The sequence below is a fragment of the Chiloscyllium plagiosum genome, unplaced genomic scaffold (genome assembly GCF_037043375.1).
Source record: "Chiloscyllium plagiosum isolate Xiang-an unplaced genomic scaffold, Cpla_swu_hap1 HiC_scaffold_17, whole genome shotgun sequence".
NCBI lineage: Eukaryota > Metazoa > Chordata > Chondrichthyes > Orectolobiformes > Hemiscylliidae > Chiloscyllium > Chiloscyllium plagiosum.
The window spans coordinates 74,391,298-74,412,120 of record NW_028270155.1 but is presented as its reverse complement, the minus strand read 5'-3'; the positions used below and the strand labels follow the sequence as shown (position 1 = coordinate 74,412,120).

General features: G+C 42.9%; 1 protein-coding gene across 9 annotated transcripts in view; it reads left to right on the top strand.

The window, feature by feature from the left end:
- cnot1 (CCR4-NOT transcription complex, subunit 1) overlaps positions 1 to 18,192 on the top strand; it is a 159,070-nt gene extending 140,878 nt beyond the window's left edge. For 5 of the 9 annotated variants that reach the window (XM_087996089.1, XM_087996088.1, XM_087996095.1 and 2 more), the window contains 10 exons: positions 1,067 to 1,315; positions 2,461 to 2,624; positions 3,528 to 3,645; positions 4,455 to 4,556; positions 4,788 to 4,961; positions 7,195 to 7,359; positions 14,018 to 14,198; positions 15,206 to 15,338; positions 15,747 to 15,881; positions 17,134 to 18,192. In XM_087996089.1, the coding sequence (XP_087852215.1) occupies positions 1,067 to 1,315; positions 2,461 to 2,624; positions 3,528 to 3,645; positions 4,455 to 4,556; positions 4,788 to 4,961; positions 7,195 to 7,359; positions 14,018 to 14,198; positions 15,206 to 15,338; positions 15,747 to 15,881; positions 17,134 to 17,212 (1,500 nt within the window). In that variant the 3' untranslated portion in view covers positions 17,213 to 18,192. Of the gene's footprint in view, positions 1 to 1,066; positions 1,316 to 2,460; positions 2,625 to 3,527; positions 3,646 to 4,454; positions 4,557 to 4,787; positions 4,962 to 7,194; positions 7,360 to 14,017; positions 14,199 to 15,205; positions 15,339 to 15,746; positions 15,882 to 15,976; positions 16,021 to 17,133 lie in introns of all 9 variants that reach the window. The other 4 variants (XM_087996096.1, XM_087996094.1, XM_087996091.1 and 1 more) reach the window with 2 other exon arrangements.
- Positions 18,193 to 20,823: the final 2,631 nt, after the last annotated feature.

Here is a 20,823-nt window from a genome sequence, read left to right as displayed (position 1 = left end):
AGGATGTCTGGTTCAATCAGTAATTCTGCTGTCTACAGCCCCTCAATTCTGTATAAAAGAGACTTCTCTGGTTTTCTGTCTTAATTTTCTTAAATTTATTTCTGTTAGCTTGTTCTAGACCCTATGACAGTATTTCTCTCTGTTAATCTCTTTCTTAGTATTAGAAACCACTTATTTCAAGTCAGCTCATTAAAATCTGTAATTTGTAATGAAAACAGCCTCGGTTTTAGAGTTGATGGCATTCTCTGGACTCCATGCATCTTTTGCTGCACCCACATCTTCCTTTAAATCAGGGAACCCAAGACTTTAAACCCAGTCTTGGTTTTAAAGACCAACTGTGGACTTGAGTTTGAGGTCATAGATTCACTATTATATCTCAGCTTTTGTTTTCTAGCACGGTGGCTCAGTGGTTAGCACTGCTGCCTCTCAGCACCAGGTCCCAGGTTCGATTCCAGTTCTGGACTACTGTCTGTGTGGAGTTTGCACATTCTCCCCGTGTCTGCGTGGGTTTCCTCTGGGTGCTCTGGCTTCCTCCCACAGTCCAAAGATGTGCAGGTCAGGGTGAATTGGCCATGCTAAATTGCCCGTAGTGTTAGGTGCATTAGTCAGAGGGAAATGGGTCTGGGTGGGTTATTCTTTGGAGGGTCGTGTGGACTGGTTGGGCCGAAGGGCCAGTTTCCACACTGTAGGGAATCTAGTCAAATCTAATCTAAACTCTAGTATAGAACCCAGTAATCTGGTTGTCATCTTATGGTCTTATCCTGTGGCAGTGCTGCTTTTACTGTTTTTTGAAGTCAGATCACCAAATCCTTCTGCTGTTTCACATTACTCAGACTTTCTTACTTCATCTCTTTTTTTTAATTTGGATTTAATGTTTGTTCCGTGTTCTGTCTCCCTTGTATGAGCTGAGGGGTGATTTCAGAGCTGGTACAGCCTACCTGTTTCACTTGGACTCCTAGATGACATTCTAAACTCTGTAGCTGCAAAAAGTGCAGAACAGTGAGGCTGAGATTAGTGTTGACCTCGTGTGCCTTGCTGGCTGTTGAATGGTCTGTTATCTCTGCAGATGCACCAGCAGGGAATCCTCAAGACCGATGACCTGATTACTCGCTTTTTCCGACTATGTACTGAAATGTGTGTTGAAATCAGTTACCGTGCACAACAGGAGCAGCAGCACAATCCTACAGCCAATCCCACGATGATCAGGGCCAAGTGCTATCACAACCTGGATGCATTTGTCAGGCTAATAGCCCTGCTGGTCAAGCATTCTGGAGAGGCCACCAACACAGTCACAAAAATTAACCTTCTCAACAAGGTGAGTGGGTTTCTGTATCATTTACCTGTGACCAGTATGGCTGTATTTATTTTCTTTGAGCATTTGGGAGCTCGTCTTAATGTATAAGTTGACACAGAGAATTGGACTACCTTCCTTTCATCTGGCCTTTGTTCATGGCAGTTCCATAAAATGAGATTGAATGTTTTGTCTTATCATGTTAGATAGCTGTACCCGCTACTTAATCCACATGCTCTCTTTGTTACTTCTGGTAATACATTAGCTGCAGCCCTCGTGACGGAAGGAAATCTGCTTGCAGCCACCACCAGGAATTTCGGATCTGTGATTAACACCCTTCCTTTCCTGGAAGAAGCCAACCCAACAGATCTGCACTTCCCTGTATTACCAACGCAAAGTTTAGTAACTTGGCAGTGTGTGAGGGCCACTCCCACCTTCACAGTGTCATTCCCCTAGCTGGGTTGTCATGCCAGTGCACACTCTCTGAAATATAACTCAGCAAGTAGTTTTTAAAATCATTTGAGGATTCAGTAATTGAATTGATGTTGTTAACCTTAAATGACATCCATTCAAACCCCTAATAAGGTCCTACAGTGTCTCTCAAGACAAAAACCCATGACTTAAGTCCCAGAGATGTTTGGTCTCTGTCATTTGTTAAACTGTTCAGGTTGCGATTGTCAAACATTTTAACTTTTGGCCAGGATTAAAGAGAGAAAGGAGGAGGAAGCTTGAGGAAATGTCAAAATCCAAGTGTTGGGTCATCGTCTCCTGACTAAAATGATAATGAGTTTTGGGTAGTAGCTGATTTCAGGTTACCCATTTTGATCAGCCTTGATCTTTTAGAGCTCTGAATGTCCAAAGTTCAGTCTTGAGCTGGTATGGAGTGAGCGTGTGGCAGTTGGCTTTCAGTTGTAGTGCTTCAGCTGCTGTTGGTCTGGCTGCCTGGAGAGAGAAGAGTTTGAGGCAAAGTTCTTACACCTCACTGTCTGCTGCCCCAGGTTTGCAATGCTGGTGAGCACCATTTCTAGTCATTCACTGTCACATTGTATATTCACACATGGTTAGTTGCTCAAAGGAGTAGGAGTGCTGGGGAGCTGGCAATGCATTGCAAAATTGCAGCTTTGCTGGGGCTAGATGGTGTTTTTGAATGCTTGCTATCTAATGTGCAGGTACTGGGGATTGTTGTTGGAGTACTACTACAAGATCACGAAGTACGTCAGAGTGAATTTCAGCAGCTGCCATATCATCGAATCTTCATCATGTTGTTGCTAGAGCTAAATGCCCCTGAGCATGTGCTGGAAACGATCAACTTCCAGACACTGACTGCTTTCTGGTAAGTGTTTAAAAAGGAAGCATTGCCTCCTATTTCATTCATGTTGTCAAAACGTTGTAGGGGAAATTCTCAGTTACTGGAACAATGCAGTATCCAAAATTCAAAACTCATTCCCCCGAAATGGCTAATGAACAATCGAAGGATTCAACATGGTAGAGTAAAGGTTTAGTTAGCTCTGAGGGAATGAGGTCTGTTTGTGCAATGCAAAAATCACTTGAACAACTTAATACCAATTGTGTCTCACCATGTGTAAATAGTGCCTTTAAGTGACCTCCAGTTGGACTATTTGTCTATATTCCATTAACTAGTCCTGGCTGAAGTAACAGTGGGTGTACTTCAGCTGCTGTCTGTCCCGCTATGCAGGAAACCAGACATGGTTCCTCTATCAGTTTGGCATCCTCTCATTCTACTAGATCAAATGAGCTTGGGATCGTCTCAGCAGTGGTGTTTCCCATGATTTAGTGGCTATTTACTCATTGCACGAGGTATCAAAAGGCTGGGTTGCTTCTCTGTTCTCCTGAGGGAATTAAATTGAAAAGGGACAGTCTATCGGCTTGTCTTTAATCTGGCACATTGAGACTGTTGAATGGCTGAACACCTCACTGTTGGAGGGTGAAAGTTAATAAAGGGTTAAAAAGAACCCTCTGATGTGTTTACATGAGGTTAGCCCAGCTTCAAACCAATGACTTAAAAGAGCTTACGTACTTCAATCTGATGTTTAACGATCATCTAGAATGGCTTTTGAATGTAATTTTAAATTGTATCTCCTAAAGTAACTATAGTTTTGTTAACCACAGTAGAACTTGTTACTGGGAATCTTCTAACTGTGTGCTCTTGAAGTTATTGTTACTCACTGATTCCTCTCTTCTGACATAAATTGCGGTGTCTTTTTTTTCTGTGCAGCAACACATTTCACATCTTGCGGCCTACTAAAGCTCCTGGCTTTGTCTATGCTTGGCTGGAACTAATTTCCCACCGGATCTTCATTGCGAGAATGCTGGCGCATACACCCCAACAGAAGGTAGGCTAAATGCTGTCGGTGTCTGTACCCCTGGCCTGACTGCTGTTACAGTTTATTCTGTACTATCTTTTTTTCTAACAGCAGAGAGATTTTTGCATTTTCTGTCAATAAATAAGTGTTCAGGCGTAGCTAGATTTCACTGAGTGTCTGCAGTGCAGAGCAGGAAAGGCCTGGGCTTAACTCTCTGGCCGCAGTCAGTTGGAGCAGTGATATTGATATTGCAGTTGACCTTCATGCAAGAGAGGGATGGATGGGGTGAAGTTCACCTACCCTTGCTTGAAGTTGTGAATGAGGACAGGCTGAGATGTAAGGTACCTACATCCCTCCTGTTGCTGTTAAGAGACAGAAAGCGCACATTGTCAAAGTTCACCGATAAATAATAGCTGCTTGGAGGGCATCATTCAGCAAATTCGAATGTGAGTGAGTGACGCAGTAACTTTTCAGTGTTTTATCTGTCACTCTTCTTTGGTCAGTAACAATGTGTACACAAATTTTAATCATCATCTGAGCAAGGATTCAGTTAGACCACTGGAATCTCTGCACTAGCTTCTGCAGCTGAATGCTGAGGAAGTTAGCTAACTGAGCCTGATGCCCATTGGTAAAAAGGACAAGGTAACCAGTTTGGAGCTTGGCTAATTCATACATTATACCCAGATAATTTTTACATTGATTTGTGGAGCTGAGTTCAGATTTATGCGAGATTATTCTGTGTGTAGTATAAATTTCCTGTTACAAGGCATGTATGTAGAAACTCTTGTATTCTATAACTGTTGAATGTAGAGGTATGGCTAATGTATTCTGTCCTCCAGGGCTGGCCCATGTATGCCCAGCTGTTGATCGATCTGTTTAAGTTCCTGGCTCCTTACTTGAGGAATGTGGAGTTGACAAAACCTATGCAAATTCTTTACAAGGTGAGTGTGCATACCACATGACAAAAGGAAAACCAATGATCTCACTGCCACTAGTTTTAGTGATTTAGTTTTGTAAACGCTGCTCTCTTTAAAAAGTCACATTTCACCAGAACAGTTAAGAAGCATTTTGGAATGGGAGCATATTTCTCGTATTTCACTAACGTGTTGTTCCCTTGAGAGTGTTTCTGCTGTGTCTAATCTGGTTCTAAGATCACTGTTTTACCTTTACAGGGTACACTGCGTGTCTTGCTTGTCCTTTTGCATGACTTTCCAGAGTTCCTTTGTGACTACCATTATGGCTTCTGCGATGTGATCCCGCCAAACTGTATTCAGCTGCGAAACCTGATCCTGAGTGCCTTCCCACGGAACATGCGACTGCCAGACCCATTCACACCGAATCTAAAGGTACCAGATGGCATTTTCACCTCGGGGTTTGTGTTGTCTGATCAAATGAGAACCTGTTGACTCTGGGAATAAGTGTTCCAGCTGGTCGTGGAATCATCATTCCCTAAGTACAGGGGAACCTCAGTTATCCAAACGAAATGGGTGGGCACTCTTTCATTCGGTTAATTGATTCAATGCCTTTCCTCTGGGGCTCGGAGCTTTCTGTTAAGTCTGATCCCCGTCAGGAGACTAGGCAGCAGCACACTGTGCGTGAGACCCCCAAAACCCTGTCCGCCCCTGCACCAGTGAGCCCCCAGTCCCACCGCCATCAACAGTAAGACTACTGCCTTTTTGTGGACTGAGTCTCCAAATGGTGTGCGCACGTACAGCCCCACACACAACTTTTTACTGCAACCTTTTAACAAGTTCCACCTTTGCCCTGTACAGGGCAGTGTTGGAGAGATTTTCTGGGGAAGGGGGGTTTAGGGTGTAGAATTCAGGGAAAGTGTGGGGAGAGAGAGAGGGCGGGAGGTCAGTCATTTGGCGACTGTGCCAGGGTTCCCATTGATGTCCAGGATTGTTCTCAGCAGCATTTCAGTAAACAGATCACTTTTAATCAGCGTAAACAAAAGACGCAATCAGTGTTGGAAACACATCTTTAATGTAATGCTTCTATCAGGACCATGAGATCATCTTCGGATAATTGATATTCGGATAACCGAGGTTCCGCTGTAAACCGTATTGTGCAGTAACCTAATGTGGCTTGAAAGATGCCTTGCAACATGAGCTGGCACAGGTAGTGAGAGGCTTATATATCCTGCATAATACATCAGAACCTTTTGTGCTTTAGTGGTTTACAGTGAAAATAGTTGGAATTTCACAACAGTTGGAATTATTGGGGAGCTATGCACTGGTTGGAGTGATACCTGGCACATAGATTTTGGTTGTTAGTCAGTCTTCGCAGCTCTGGGATATCTCTGCAGGAGTTCCTCAGGGTAGTGTCATAAGCCCAACCATCTTCAGCTGCTTCATCAATGATCTTCCCTCCATCAGAAATTCACTGATTACACAATGTACAGCACTGTCTGCGGTTCCTCAGATACTGATGCAGTCTATGTGCAAATGCCACAAGACCTAGACAGCAACTTGCGCTGACAAGTGGCAAGTAAAATTTGTGCCGCACAAGTTGTGGATCATCAGCATCTCCAACAAATCATCTAATCATCGCTCCTTAAATTGCCATCAATGAATTCACCACTCTGAATGTCCTGGAAGTTATCATTGCCTGGAAACTGAACAGGACTAGCCGTATGAGTTCTGTGGCTGCAAGAGCAGGTCAGAGGCTAGGGATCTTGCAATGAGTAACTCATTTCCTGAGTCATCCAAACCTGTCCGTCATTTATTAAGATGCAAGTCTGGAGTGTGATGAAACCTATAACTTCAAAAACACTTAACCTAACACTGCCCAAGGCAAGATCATATGATTGGCATCACATATGCAAATCTCTGCATCCTCCATCACTGATGCTCAGCAGCAGTATATATCATCTACAAGATGCACTGTAGAAATTCTCCAAGTCTCCATAGACATAACTTTCCAAACTCACTCCCATTGCCATCTGGAAGGACAAAGGCAGGAGACAAATGGGGAAGCCACCTACTGCAGGCTCCCCGCCAAGGCCCACACCATCCAGAAATATATCCTCATTCCTTCAGTGTCACTTGGTGAAAATGTTGGAACTTGCTCCCTTGTGGCATTTTGGGTCTACCTACAGCACATGAACTGCTGTGGTTCAAGAAGGTAGCTCCCACCAGCTTCCAGAGGGCAACAAGGAATGGGCAATAAATACCAGTCCCCACGAACATCTCATAAGCCTTCCCAGTTTATAGAATGTTGCCATTGCAATGCATAAATTTAAGTGAAAGCAAAAAATGTGCAAGTCATGATTTTCCCCTGAAATGGAAGATTTGACATTGAAGCTTCAGTCAAAATGAGACTCGCCCCACCAGGGGCACCGACCTGCTGTTTCGTTTTTAAAATGCTGGCTGGCTGGCCTTGACGCTTGAGTATTTTCTGTTGTTTGATTTGCTGCAGTTCTCACTTGTCTTTTTTTAAAATCTGTATGTGGGTGAGTAAGTCCATGCTGGTTTGTTTCTGTAGGAGCGGGAGGGCAGATGTCTGTGTTTAATAGGTGGTTACGACTAGGCACATTGTGAATCACCCTGCTGACTCTGTGTTTACGCCGTGTGGCAGGTGGATATGCTGAGTGAAATCAACATTGCTCCTCGGATATTGACCAACTTCACAGGAGTGATGCCACCTCAGTTTAAGAAGGACTTGGATTCCTATTTGAAGACGCGGTCACCGGTCACCTTTCTCTCAGAGTTGCGCAGTAACCTGCAGGTGAGCAGGACAAGGGTAATTACATCTTTTTTTTTAACTAATTATTGAATTCTTACTGCTACAGAATGTGACCTCTTTGGCTTTTCGGATAGAAATTATACAGATATAAATGTGATGCTATAGACATGAGCATGCAGTAAGTCTTTGTTCATTACATTATGATCAATCCAGGCTGGCGTTACTGGATGACTAAAGGTTGTCAAAGTCAACATAATCACACTTGGGGAGGGTACGGAATCAGGGAGCTGATTTTATCATATTAAGGTAGATAAGTCCCCCAGTACTGATGAGATCTCTCCCAGAATATTGATAGGGGCAAGAGAACAAATTCCTGTTGTGTTGACAGACCTTTTTGTATTATCTTTGGCCGCAACTGAGGTCCCAGATAACTGGAGAATAGCCAATGTTATCCCATTGTTTAAGAAGGGTAGCAGGGATAATCCTGGAAATTACCTGTGACTCTCGTGCTGGTGGTAGGGAAATTATTGGAATAGGTTCTCTGGGACAAGATCTATATGCATTTCGAGGTAAATGGAGTTATAGACAGACAGCATGGTTTTGTGCGGGGGAGTTTGTGCCTCACTAACTTGATCGAATGTTTTTGAGGAGGTGACAAAGGTGATTGAGGGAAAAGCAGTTGATTTTCTCTATATGGACTTCATTAAAGCCTTGACAAGGTCCCTCATGACAGACTGATGCAAAAGGTGAAGTCACCTTGTATTAGGGGTGGTTTGGCAAGATGGATACAGAACTGGCTTAGTCGTAGGACATAGAAGGTAGTGGTGGAAGAATGCTTTTTGGGATGGAGAGTTGTGACCATTGTTCCACAGAGGTTAGTGCTAAGAATTTGTTTGTGGCTCATTTTGGAGGGAAATGTGGCCGATCTAAGTAGTGTGTTTGCGGATGATACAAAGTTTGGTGGAGTTGCACGTAGTGAGGAAGATTGTCAGAGGACATAGCAGGATATCGCTCAGATGAGGGCATGGGCAGAAAAGTAGCAGTCGGAAATTAATCTGGACAAATGTGAGATGATACGTTTTGGAAGGTCAAGAACAGGTGGAAGTTATACAGTGAATCGCAGAATGCTGAGGGAGTATTCATATGCAGAGGGATCTGGGTGTGCAGGTCCACGCATCACCAAAGGTGGTAGCACAGGTAGGTAGGGAAATATGCCTATGGCATGCTTGCCTTCACTGGAAGGGACATTGCATATAAGGATAGGCAAGTTATGCTGCAGCTTTATAGAACTTTAGGCCACACTTGGAATATTGCATACAGTATTGGTCACCACTGAAGAATGTGGGTGCTTTGGAGAGAGTACAGAAAAGGCTTTCTGGAATGTTGCCTGGTATGGGGCATTTTAGCTATGAAGAAAGGTGGATAGACTGGGTTTGTTTTCACTGGAACACAGGAAGTTGAGGGTCAGTTTATAATAGCACTGTTTTTATAATTTAGTGAATGCCGTGGAAAGTATGAGGCTTTTTCCCAGGGTGAGGGGGGGTCAGTTACTAGGGGGGGGCACGGATTCAGGGTGGAGGGGGAAAGTTTAAAAGAGATGTGAAAGGCTAGGTTTTCACACGAAGGGTGATGAGTGCCTGGCCGCGCTGCCAGAGGAGGTGGTGGGGAATCAGACACTGTAGCAGCATTCAAGAAGCACCTGGATGAATACACGAATAGGAAGGGAACAGAGGGATATGGATTCTGGAAGTGAAGACAGTTTTTTAGTATGGAAGGGCAAAATGTGGCGGTGCAGGTTTGGAGGGGCCTGTTTCTGTGCTGTATTGCTGTATGTTCTAAGAAACTCACCCTGCCCACCTGCTTTAAAAACCAACAAACCAGAGTTTCTTCAGGGTAGATTTGGTCTGTGCAGTTCGCTTGATTGGTTGTAAAGAAAATCTACTGTAACAAAGTTTGAATAGGAGGAAATATAATCTGGTGTAAGGTGTCAAATGAGCCAATTCAGCTTCCCAGCATTATTGCTTAATAGTTCAGTGTATGAATAGCAATATAGCAAGGAGTTTTACTGTGGGTTTTTAAATCACTTGCTCTGACCATGTGCACCCAGCTTGCTCACTAAGGAAATGACTGAAACTGTTTCAACTACTAGAAGCTGTAGTTCATCATGGAACAGGAATAAAGTGCTGGAGAAACTCAGCAGCTCTGGCACCACCTGTGCAAAGAGAAACAGTTAAGTTTTCCAGTTCAGTCTGAGTCATCTTTAGAATGGAACAGGAGAAGAAATGATCTTGTATTGCTGAAAAGTTCAGGGGAGATTGTTAAAGACCACTTTTCTCATCAGTTATATTTCACACTCCTCGGAAAATTTCCAACTACACTGATTACTTCTCGTGTATTCCAAGTTCTTACAGAATTACCCTCCAATTACCTGATGTTCAACTGTTTCCAAGTTCCATTTGGCCTCTGGCTTCTCTGCCGCGCTATACTAAATGATAACAAAGGTCAAAGATATTGTGTTTTGGTAAAACAAAGGCCTGACTTACAAAATTGTAAGCAGGGCCTTGGGTAGTGTTGTAGAACAGAGACACCTAGGGGTTCAGGTATGTAATTCCTTGAAGTTTTGCATTTGGAGCTTTTGGGTATAGGAGTTAGGATGCTATGTTGAGTTTGAACAAGGCGATGAGGCCTCTTCTGGACTTAGTTCTGGTCTCCCTGTTATTGGAAAGATATTTTGAAGTTACTAGAGGGTTCAGAAGAGACTTACCAGGATGTTGCTCGGAATGGAGGGTTTGAGTTATGGGGAGAGGCTGGGACTTTTTTCACTGGAGCATGGGAGATTTTGAGGGGTGATCTTTACAGAGGTTTATAAAATCATAAGATGAACGCTGGAGTCTTTTCCCTCGGGTGGGGGATTTCAAGACTGGGGGTTATATATTTAAGGTGAAAGGAGAAAGATTTAAAAACATTAGGGGGCAGTTTTCTTTTTAGAAACAGTGGTTCATGTGTGGAATAAACTGAGGAAAGGGTGGATGCAGGTACAGTTGCAACATTTTAAAGACATTTAGATAAGTATATGAATAAGAAATGGTTAGAGGGATGTAGGTCACCTGCAGGGATTATAGTTCACATGGACTGGTTGGACTGATGGGTCTGTTTCCCAGCTGTGTGGCACTCTTCCCTAAAGGTAACCATAACTTGGTTGAATTTAACATTCCACTTGAGTGAGAGCTTTGCGTTGAAAGCGGCCACGCTAAACTTCAATAAGGGAGTTACAATGGTCTATAAGGGCAGATTGGCTGGAATAGACTGGGAAATCAGAAAAGACAGTGAAGAAAATAGTTCATCTCTCTGTGACCATATCCCAGTGAGGAAGGAGCATTCTGGAAAGGGACAAACTAACCATCGTTAACCAGGCAAGTTCAGGATTGTGCAAAGTCAAAAGGAAAATGTCTAACAGTGTGGCATGGTCAGTGAAAGGAGTGGGGAAGTTTTGAAAGCTTTCAAAAGATGACTTTGAAAAATTGAGAGAAGAAGTAAACTTGAAAGCTAATTAGAAAGTATGAAACGCAATAACTATCGTTAATGAAGTAGTACTGGGCAAGCTCATGGAGCTAAAGGCCAATAGTTGCCCTGAATTTGATGGGTTGCCTCTGAGGATTTTAAAAGAAATAGCTGTGGAGATTGTGGATGAACTGGGAGTAATCTTTTCAAGAATCCTGAAATTCTGTAAAGTCCCAGAGATTGGAAAATTGAAGTGTGGCACTTTTATTTAAAAAGTCTGGTAACTATAGACCGATATCTGTTGTAAAGCATGTAATAACATAATATTCTGAAATAATCTAGCAGAGTCAGCATGGCTTTGTGAAGGGGAAAATGTGTTTTGAAGAGGGAACAAGCAGGAAGATAACCAGTAAAGTGGGAGATTTGGATTTCCAAAAGGCCTTCAATGAGGTGTCACACATTAGGATAATTTAAGAGCCTATTATCTTGGGGGGGATGGCAAACTTTGTTTTAACCAGCACTCTTGATAAACTGGCAAAAAATAGATACCTCCAATACTGTGATGTATTGAGTATTTATAAATAAAGTACAACAGTGATGTGTATATCTCCTACATTGTTTCTGTTGCATTGATTTTCAGAGGTGTGTTGATGTCTTTACATAAATTATTTGAGAGATGCTGATGTCTTGCAACATGACCTGGTCAGGGTTTACTGCGATAATACATTCCTCTTGATTATCTGAAATATTTGATCAATCTGCTGTTAGGAAGGTGTTGTCGTAACATTGCATACTGCTGGTCCCATGGGTGTTGGATAATTTTACTGTAGTATATTAGCATGAATGGAGAACTGCGTAACTAGTAGAAGACAGAATGGAATTAAGGGACAAGTTCAGTTGGCAGTCTGTAACTAGTGAAGTGGCTAAGGGGTCTTGGCTGCAGCTATAATTATTCACAACAGATAATGACTTGGATGAAGGAAGTGAATGTCTTATCGCCAAATTTGTGGATGATACAAACAGAATAGGTGGAGGGGCAAATGGTGAGGATGACGCAGTCTGTAGAGAGGCTGTAGGTCAGGGGAGTGGACAAAATGATCTTTTGGCAGATGGAATATAATGTGGGAAAAATTAGGATTGTCAGGAAGAACAGAGCATCTATTATTAAAACATAGTGACTGCAGGAATTGGACGGCCGTTGTGCACGAATCACAAAAGTTAGCAACTTGTATGAATAGGAGAGAGTGTAAAAATAGAGAAGTCTTGCCAAACTATACAAGGTGCCTGTTAGACCACAGCTGGAATACTGTGAACAGTTTTGGTTCCCTTACCTAGGGAAAAATATACTGGCATTAAGAGGGAGGGCCATTCACAAAAGGTTCGAGTTGATCCTGGGTATGAAGGAGAGGTTGGGTATGTTAGGCCTGTTCTGAGTTTAGGAGAATGAAATCAACCTATCAAAACATACAATATTCTTAGTGACCTTGACAGGGTAGGTAAGGTTTCTCCCCCTTGTGGGAGAGTCTCTGACCAGATCTCAGAATAAGGGCTGTCCATTTAAGGCAGAGATGAGGAAAAATTTCCTCCCTGAACAGAGTGAAACTGTGGAATTCTTTACTGCGTAGGACTGTCAAGGCTGAGATGGACCGATCTTTAATCAGTAAGGGAGAAAAGTCAGAAAAAAACGATTATTAGGTCAGCCATAATCACCTTGGATGGGGAGCAGACGCTGGGCTCAGTGGCCTATTGTTTTTTTTTATGTCTTGTGATTTCATGGAAAGGATTGTGGGAGGGGACTGGAGTTAGATTGGAGTGGGGGGGGTGGATTACTGGTGATGGTGGGGCTAGACATGGTTGAGAGTCTGGACAACGATTGGGGAAGACATGAGCCCAGTCGGGTGGGCAAAGCAGTGGGTCTGCCAAGGCAGTTCCTTTCAATTGATTTTTTTGACAAGAGGTAGAAACAGGTGGTGTGGGGTTTAGGAACTGAGGGGGAGATCCCCCAAAAAGGAGGTCCATGACAGCCCTGAACACAATGGCTTGATGCTCACTGGTGGAGTCATGATCCAGGAGAGATAGGAAGGAGTTGTCTGAAAGTAGGCACTCCCCCTTTCCAAGGGAAATGGCTACAGGACCAGCCACAGACTTTAATGATGCATCCACAATAATTCTGAAGTTTGTGTTTCTCCATGTTGCTAGATTCTGCATACACTTTTTTTTAACATCGATGTAATGGAGGTCTTTGTCATATCCAGTTGCAAACTTAGAGCTTGGAAAATGTGCATAACTTTATGGCAACATTTCTGGCTGGGCTGAATGAAGCTTTTGCTTGAACCCATCCAGCAGACTTTTTTTTTTCCTGACACCCACAAGATTTCCTTTGCAATCTTCTATAAAAATAGCCTGTTGTTTTCTATTTAAACTGGAAATTAACCAGCAAGAACCGTCTGGACAGCTCCCAAGCCTTGTATTCCTGACTGGACCATCTCTCCAGCAGTGACTGAAATAATGAGGGAAATGCTAACCGTGGACGGAAACAGTGCCAGCTGGATTATGGGGTGTCTTCTCATTATTGCAGTGTGACTTGGCTCGGGGTCTGTCGGTTTTTCAGCCCACTCCTTGCTACCGTTTCCTCTGCTCACCTGACAGTTGCAATCATTACAAAAGTCGTTTGGCAGATGTAACACTTCATGCGCTGTAACCCCGGCAGGTAAAATGTCATGCCTGATGGAAGATACTAGAATGTTCATTGGTTGTATTGCGTTCTGCTTCTCCGGTTTGCTGATTGTTGGTGACCAGACTGAGGTTGGCATTGGGTCCGAATCGGAGACAGCAGATCATTCAGGCCGTCTGTGCTGAACACAGTCCAGTATGTTGTACAGTCTGGACTGCTGCTGGCTGTGTCAGTCACAGCAGTGCCCACTTGTTCAATGTTTCAGAACCGATTGGGGGGGGGGGGGGGGAATAAAATTAGACTAACTTCCTTCGTTGTCTCATTGAGTGAATACACATTAGTTTCCTAGCCAAATAGCAGATCAGCATTGAGGCAGGAAAAGAGGTGCTACACTTTGACTTTATCTTGACTAGGAAAGTGGACAATTAATCATATCCACTTGTTTTGGTCAGTGTTCAGTTGCCATTGGTTTGTGTATTCCATGCTCTAGGGCAGTACATTTCTGTGGAGAATGGAGTCACTCCTTTCTTTCTATTACAGGTATCAAACGAACCTGGTAATCGGTATAACATCCAGCTAATAAATGCCCTGGTGTTGTATGTGGGGACGCAGGCGATTGCTCACATCCATAACAAGGGCAGCACACCATCCATGAGCACGATCACACACTCTGCCCACATGGACATCTTCCAGAACCTGGCTGTCGACCTTGACACAGAAGGTAAGGCACCAGTCTGCTTTTACACTTTAGAATCTGCTGTTTTTGTTCAACATCCTTTATTTCTTAACGAAGATCGAGAGGAGTGCCAATCTTTTCAATAGGAAACCCTCTGGCTTGTTTTCTAAGCGTTGCTCAACTGATCCCTGCTCGGGCTGTAGTAGAAACGCTGTAGTTGGCTTCAGCTTGTTGGTTAGAGAGTGGAAAAATCTGTTTGTGAAGTATTGTACCCGTCCTGGCCCTCTGAAATCTCTTCCATTCTCACACATTCTCCTTTTATTCATCACCTCAAAAAGGAATCCTGTTTCCATCATTGTCTCTGGGAGAGTTTTCATGTCTTAAAGACACTATGCAGAATTCTGTTTTTGCCATGTTGCTAGTAAATGTTTGTGACCTGACCAGTGGTGATCATTTTGCCTGCTTGTCACACTGCAAGCTGTTGTTGTGACAACTTGTGGCTCCGTCCAGAGAATCTGCATGTGGATTTGTCCATTCCCTGGTAAAACTAGTCCTACTGGTGACCCGACACCTTGAAAACTGGCCACCTTCCATCCTGTGAAACCCAGCATGTGTGTGCACCTTTGGGAGAGAAGCTTCCTGGCCCCCTCTAGCCCATAGCATGTATCCTAGAAAATGAAAACTGCTATAACCCAGGGGATCTGTTTTCCTCCTTGTGCTCTATTCCCCAGAGAACTACCACTATCGATAGTGGCCGCTCAGCTAGGAGTTGGTTAGTATCACCTTGAAACAAACATTTGGTACGATGGTGACACGGGGGAATGATTCAACTCGTTCTGAATCAGAACTGCTTTTTGAAAGACGCCATTCAATAATCAAGCCAGATTATTGCACTCATTCGGCTCGCTGGGGAATTAAAATGCCGGTGTGTTAGGCAAACACAACAATGGCGATGTTTTGTTCATCTTTGGAGAAGTATTGTACAGTCAGGTTTTAAATTGCCCATCTCCTGAGCACCCGGGATAATCACTCTCTTGTTTCCCACGTTTCAGGTCGGTACTTGTTCCTGAATGCGATTGCCAATCAGTTGCGTTACCCAAACAGCCACACTCACTATTTCAGCTGCACTATGCTGTATCTGTTTGCTGAAGCCAACACAGAAGCTATCCAGGAGCAGATCACCAGGTGAGAAGCGAGCAAGGTTCCCCCAGCCCTGACTTCTGCATCTTTGTCTTCAGTTCATGCTGCCCAATCATGTGATCTCTTTTATTTTAAATTATGGTTTGGAATGGATTGTAAGCCTCTCTTTGGTACACTGCAGCACATTGATCCTGAACTTGGGTTGTCAGTATTGCAGGTAGAGATCAAATCATAACCAAAGAGAGATCAAATTTAATTGGAATGCAAAGTAACAATTTTTACAGAAAGCAGCTACGGCCTGCATAGTTTTTGAGTTTAATATGCAAAATGTTATCGTTAACAAGTAAGATTTTGCTATCTGCATTTCCTGACCTGATTCAAACAACCATTTTTAAGAAGCTATGAAAGTCACGAGCCTGAATTGTGACTCTGCTGCTTTTCACTTCCTGTCAGGGTGCTGTTGGAGAGGCTGATTGTAAACAGGCCTCACCCATGGGGGCTCCTCATCACCTTCATTGAGCTGATTAAAAACCCCGCCTTCAAATTCTGGAACCACGAGTTTGTCCACTGTGCTCCTGAGATTGAAAAGTAAGTGTTTCGGGTTGCATTGTTATTTCCTTGAATCCTCCTCTGATGTCAGATCTTTCGTTATTATTGAGAGAGTTTGTCTTTTGCTTCTGTAGGTTGCAGCTTATACCTCTCTCCAAATATCTGACCCGAGCCCCAGGTATGCTCTTGAACCAAACTAGTATTTAGTTGAGAATTTTCTTGTTTCAAGCATCAGGCTGCCTGCAGAAGCGCTGAGAGTGTCCGCGCAGCGCTGAGGAGCACTGTGCAGGTAGAGCAGCCGGACTGTTCAACACTTTGTGATGGGTTTACTTCCTCGCAGGTTCTCATTCTGGTCCAGTTTTCCTTCTGACCTTTCCAAATGTTTCCTTTCCTCCTCAACTGTTGAAATGCCAAACTGCATGTTTGAAAAGTCAGTTCAGTGAATTGGTAATCTTAAAAGAATATTGTATTTCTGTTTTTCTCTTCAACTGTTCATTTGACTGACTAAAATAATGAGTGGAAAAATTCCATTCCGTGTGACCCAGCGTTAGGGGCATTGGCCTTGGTCCCTGGTTGTTTTGCACACACACAACTTCCCTGAGTTAACATTGAAGAGCAGGAACCTTGGTCAATGGTTTTCATTTGTTCCAAGCAAACTGGCCCAGAGATTATACTGTATAGCCTGTTACTACTACACTCCTACCCAAGTATTGGGCTGTTACTGTATCTCTCAAACCTGTGAACTGCTCGTATGGCACTACCCCCGCGTTATGACCTGTTAAATATTGTAATGCTGTATGAAATGTACATTGCTGATCAGTAGCTTTACACATGCACATACATTGGTGGTGTGACAGGACTCCTCAGTCTGCAGTTATGGGTTCAGGTCCCACAACAGAGATACGGGCGCATAATCAAGGCTGACTCTCCAGTATGGTACTGAGAAACTGCTGCACCGTCAGAGACGTCACCTTTTAGCTCCGATTTTAACCCAGAACCCTGTCTGGTCTTCTAGATGAATGCAGGCATTCCTGTGGCACTATTTAAAGAAACATGGCAGGGGTCTTCTGGTGTAAGCCCCCCAATTAACACATTTTTTTCATTTGTTTCGGGGGGGGGTGGAGGAAAGCTTTTTTGGATCTTGCTGTGCATTTAAATGGTTGCCCCATTTCCAATATTGACTACACTTCAGAAGTGCTTCATTGGCTGTAAAGCATTTTCCTGCGGTCACTCTTTTTTTGGGATTTGTCAGTAACCTCTGCATAATGCTTGGCTGCTGTGTGTTTTGCAGGTTGTTCCAGTCTGTAGCTCAGTGCTGTATGGGACAGAAACAGGCACAACAAGTAATGGAAGGCACTGGCGCCAGTTAAAACAATGAAGAAACGCCATCTTGGACATGCAACATGGAAAAGAGTGATGGGCAGCCTGTGTTTTTCTTGAAACTGACATTGGTCGTGTAACTTGTTGGTTCTTCCAATCCGATGCAGTCAGCTGCATGAGTCAGACATAGGAACAGTAGTCAGTGAAGCACTGACTTCATGTTGGACATGTTTTATTTTTCATTTGTCACTTGGCCAAAAAAAAACAAATGCTGTGAATATCATTTGAAATGATATAAAAAAAACAATGTAAATAAAAGGGAGTGCAACCTTAAACTGGACTATCTCCATCTGTGCAAATTGTATTAAACTGACTTTTACCCAATTATTCCTGTTGGCAGCTGATGACAATTGAAGCATGTCTGGGACAGATTGCCCCGCGCCTCACCCCACTGTCCAAAACTCCAGCCACGTCCCAAATTTGTCCAGGAGCTGCTCTTTATTCGATGCAATTTTCCCAGTTTTGATTTTGGAGGTGGTTGAGGGGTTTGCTGAAGAGCAATATCAATTTTTATTTGTCCTCTTTCTAATATATGTAAAGAAAATATTCTCCAGAGTGGTATGGAGATGCAGTATGGTTTGCAAAAGAAGTTTTTATTTTAAGTTTCTGAAGTTTTGGTCTTTAAGATGAGCAGCTCCTTCTGTCCATAAGCCAAAAGGGTGTGTCCCAGGCTGAGTGCAGCATACACCATGTTAATGCGAAGGAAAACAAGAGGTTCTCCCTGAATTCTGTAAATTGTGGGATAAAAAGAGCCAGTTTTGCGGCACGGAGTCGATTAAGTTTGTAAAAAAGAAACCAAGGACCAATACAGGCCATTTTGTAAGGATTTTGAATGTTGTTTTGTAAATGTATTGGTCCATGTGTTGTATTTTGTAGTCTTTGTAGTTTCCTTGGCTCTAGTTCTGCCACTTAACACTCTTGTATGTAAGCATATTGTAGTTAATGCATTAAAACCCATGTCATGCAGCAACCTCCTCTTTGTTTATTGCCTTTAGACACTAAAGTTTAGGAATGTGTTCATGGTATAACCCTGGTTGGTTCTGAATCTGATTATCCATCTTTTTAACAGAATAATTCATTAATCCGTCAATCTGTACTTTTAATTTTAAGCAGTTCACATTTGACTTATTTTTACTATAATTGGGGGATGAACTCTCACCTAAAACTTGCTGCAAAAGCATGCTCAGAACCAGCCTGTGTTAATTGTTCAGCATTATCTGCCTCAATCTGATCCTTCCATACAGTGATCTCATTCACGATCCATCCCAAAGTCCACCTGCTACGTTGCTGCCTGAGTTTTTCCTCTCTTGGTCTACTCATCCGGGTGAGGGGTGTTTGACATGGAGAATTTCCGATAACAGACATCCAGAGTCTACAACACGCACGCCACATGCAGTGAAACATGTTCAACTCTTCCTTGACAAGCCTGGATTTAGGCTCGTGGCAGCTGACTGCTGAACACTGGAATCTCCTGGAGCTGCAACCTTCAATGTACTTTTGAGGAAGGGGTGCAGATTAGTTTTCCCATTTCTTATGTTGCCTTGAGAAAAACGTTATTCGATTGCCAAATGTGTTGGTGAGAGACATCGCATGCATTTTGAGGATGGCCTAAGTTATGTTGTTGAGGATCTGGGAGAACTCGATCTTGAAAAATAAGAAAAACGTTGCTTCAGTTTTCTTCTCACTGTACCAGGCCATGGGTTCTCCTAGTACCACTAAAGAAAGCGTCACCAAACTCTTGTAAAGCTGAATGTAATGTCGTCCTCATCCAACAGACTCTCAGTACTATTTGCTGTACAATAAAAATAGGAGAGATTTAGGCCATTTGGCCCCATTGAGTCTGCTTTGTCATTTGGTAAGATCATGTCTGACATGATCGTCCTTAGCTCCACTTTTTTCTTCTCTCCAGAAACTCCTGAATACCTTTTATTGATTAAAAATCTGAGCATTCATCTGGAATATACTTCCCAGACTTGACAGCCCTCTATAGTAAGGAATTCCACACTTTCTCTAACCTCAAGAAGTTCCTCTTCCTCTCTGTCCTAAATTCTGCCAAATGGGAAACAAACTCTCTGCATCTACCTGGAAGGTCCTCCAAGAACTTTGTTTCAAGAGATTACTTCTTATTCTTCTAAACTTCAATGAGTACAAGTCCTGTCCTTAGACAGTCCCACCATACCTGCTATCTGCCATGTGAACTGACTGGACTGTTGCCGATGCAAGTATATCTTTCCTTAGATAAGGCATTAAAAAACTCTTCAGTGTTCTAGCTGTGCTCGAACTGGTGCCTTATATAGTTTTGGCAAGACCTCTTCTTTGTTCTGATGGATGCTCTTTAAGATGTGAAGTGGCATCATTTTCCATTTATGCTTTTAGTCTCTGGCATGTAAGGCACTTCATCACCATTCATAAATGGCAAATCTTCCAAGGTTTCCTATGAGGACAAGTTGCGTCCTTACAGAGCTGACCTGAGTTTGTCTTTGTCTAGCTCTGGAAACTTATTATGATGCATTCTCAGGATAGGCTTTGTTTTCCTCCAAATAGTTTAAGGCTTGCAATTTGACCATTAGGCTTTTTTTTCATAGTAGAGGAATTAGGGCAATCATCACTTTCTTTAGAGCTGCTGTTTTTGGGACATTCTTGTAAGGAATGAACCCAATTAATCCTCCAGCTACCACTTCTTAAAGTGAACTTGTTGATTCAATTGCCTGCACTCATTCAGCATTTGTTCTATTTGAAAACATTTCTCAGTTTTTGTACTTCAGCAGCAGCAGAGTCTCTGAAGTCTATTTAACAAAGAGATGAGTTACTGCTGACCAAGAATGACCAGTTTGCTTTCAGAAAAATCTATTCCTCATCAGATCAAAAGATGACAATATTTCATTTTTTAGTGAGTCCTCTGATCTTTCACTCTGCTGGACGTAAATAGTTTTTCTTGTATGGCTAATTTCCCACATTATATTCTATCTGCCAAGTTTTTGCGCTCACAAGTTTTTTATCTCCCTCTGCAAACACTATCCTCACTACTGCCCTTCCAATTTATTTTTTGTGTTATCTGCAAACTTAGCTATAGTGCATTTGAGATGTTGTAAGTAATGATTAAGGAATTGAAACCTGGCAGATTTTTTCACATTGCAGGCCATGTGCCAAAACTGTACTGCTCTGGCCTGTGGGGTTGACTAACTAGGCAGAAATCAGTTATGAGTGTCGAGTTGCTTTTGTACCTTTTCCTGATGCAAGTTTGGCTTTTTGTTACAAAGCAAAAAGCCTGACTCTGAAGGCACTAGTTAACCTGGGTTGGTTAACAGGAGTGAAAAATAATAGAATTGTTATGGCATAGAAAGGCCATTCAGCTCATCATGTTTTTTTTTTGTCTGATACTGTTTTTTTAACCCCCCACACTACTGCCTAACTGTGGTAGTGCTTATTTTTTCCCTGGCACCCCTGTGTGTGCGTGCGCAGGTGTGAGACACAGTGAAAGACAAGGTGCACGAATTTTATTCAAATTTCCATCACCAGGAAGAAAGAAAACACCCGCGTGGCCTGTGACAAGCAGTGCCCTTCACATCAAAGGGCAAACAGTGAAGGGGAGGGTCAGGAT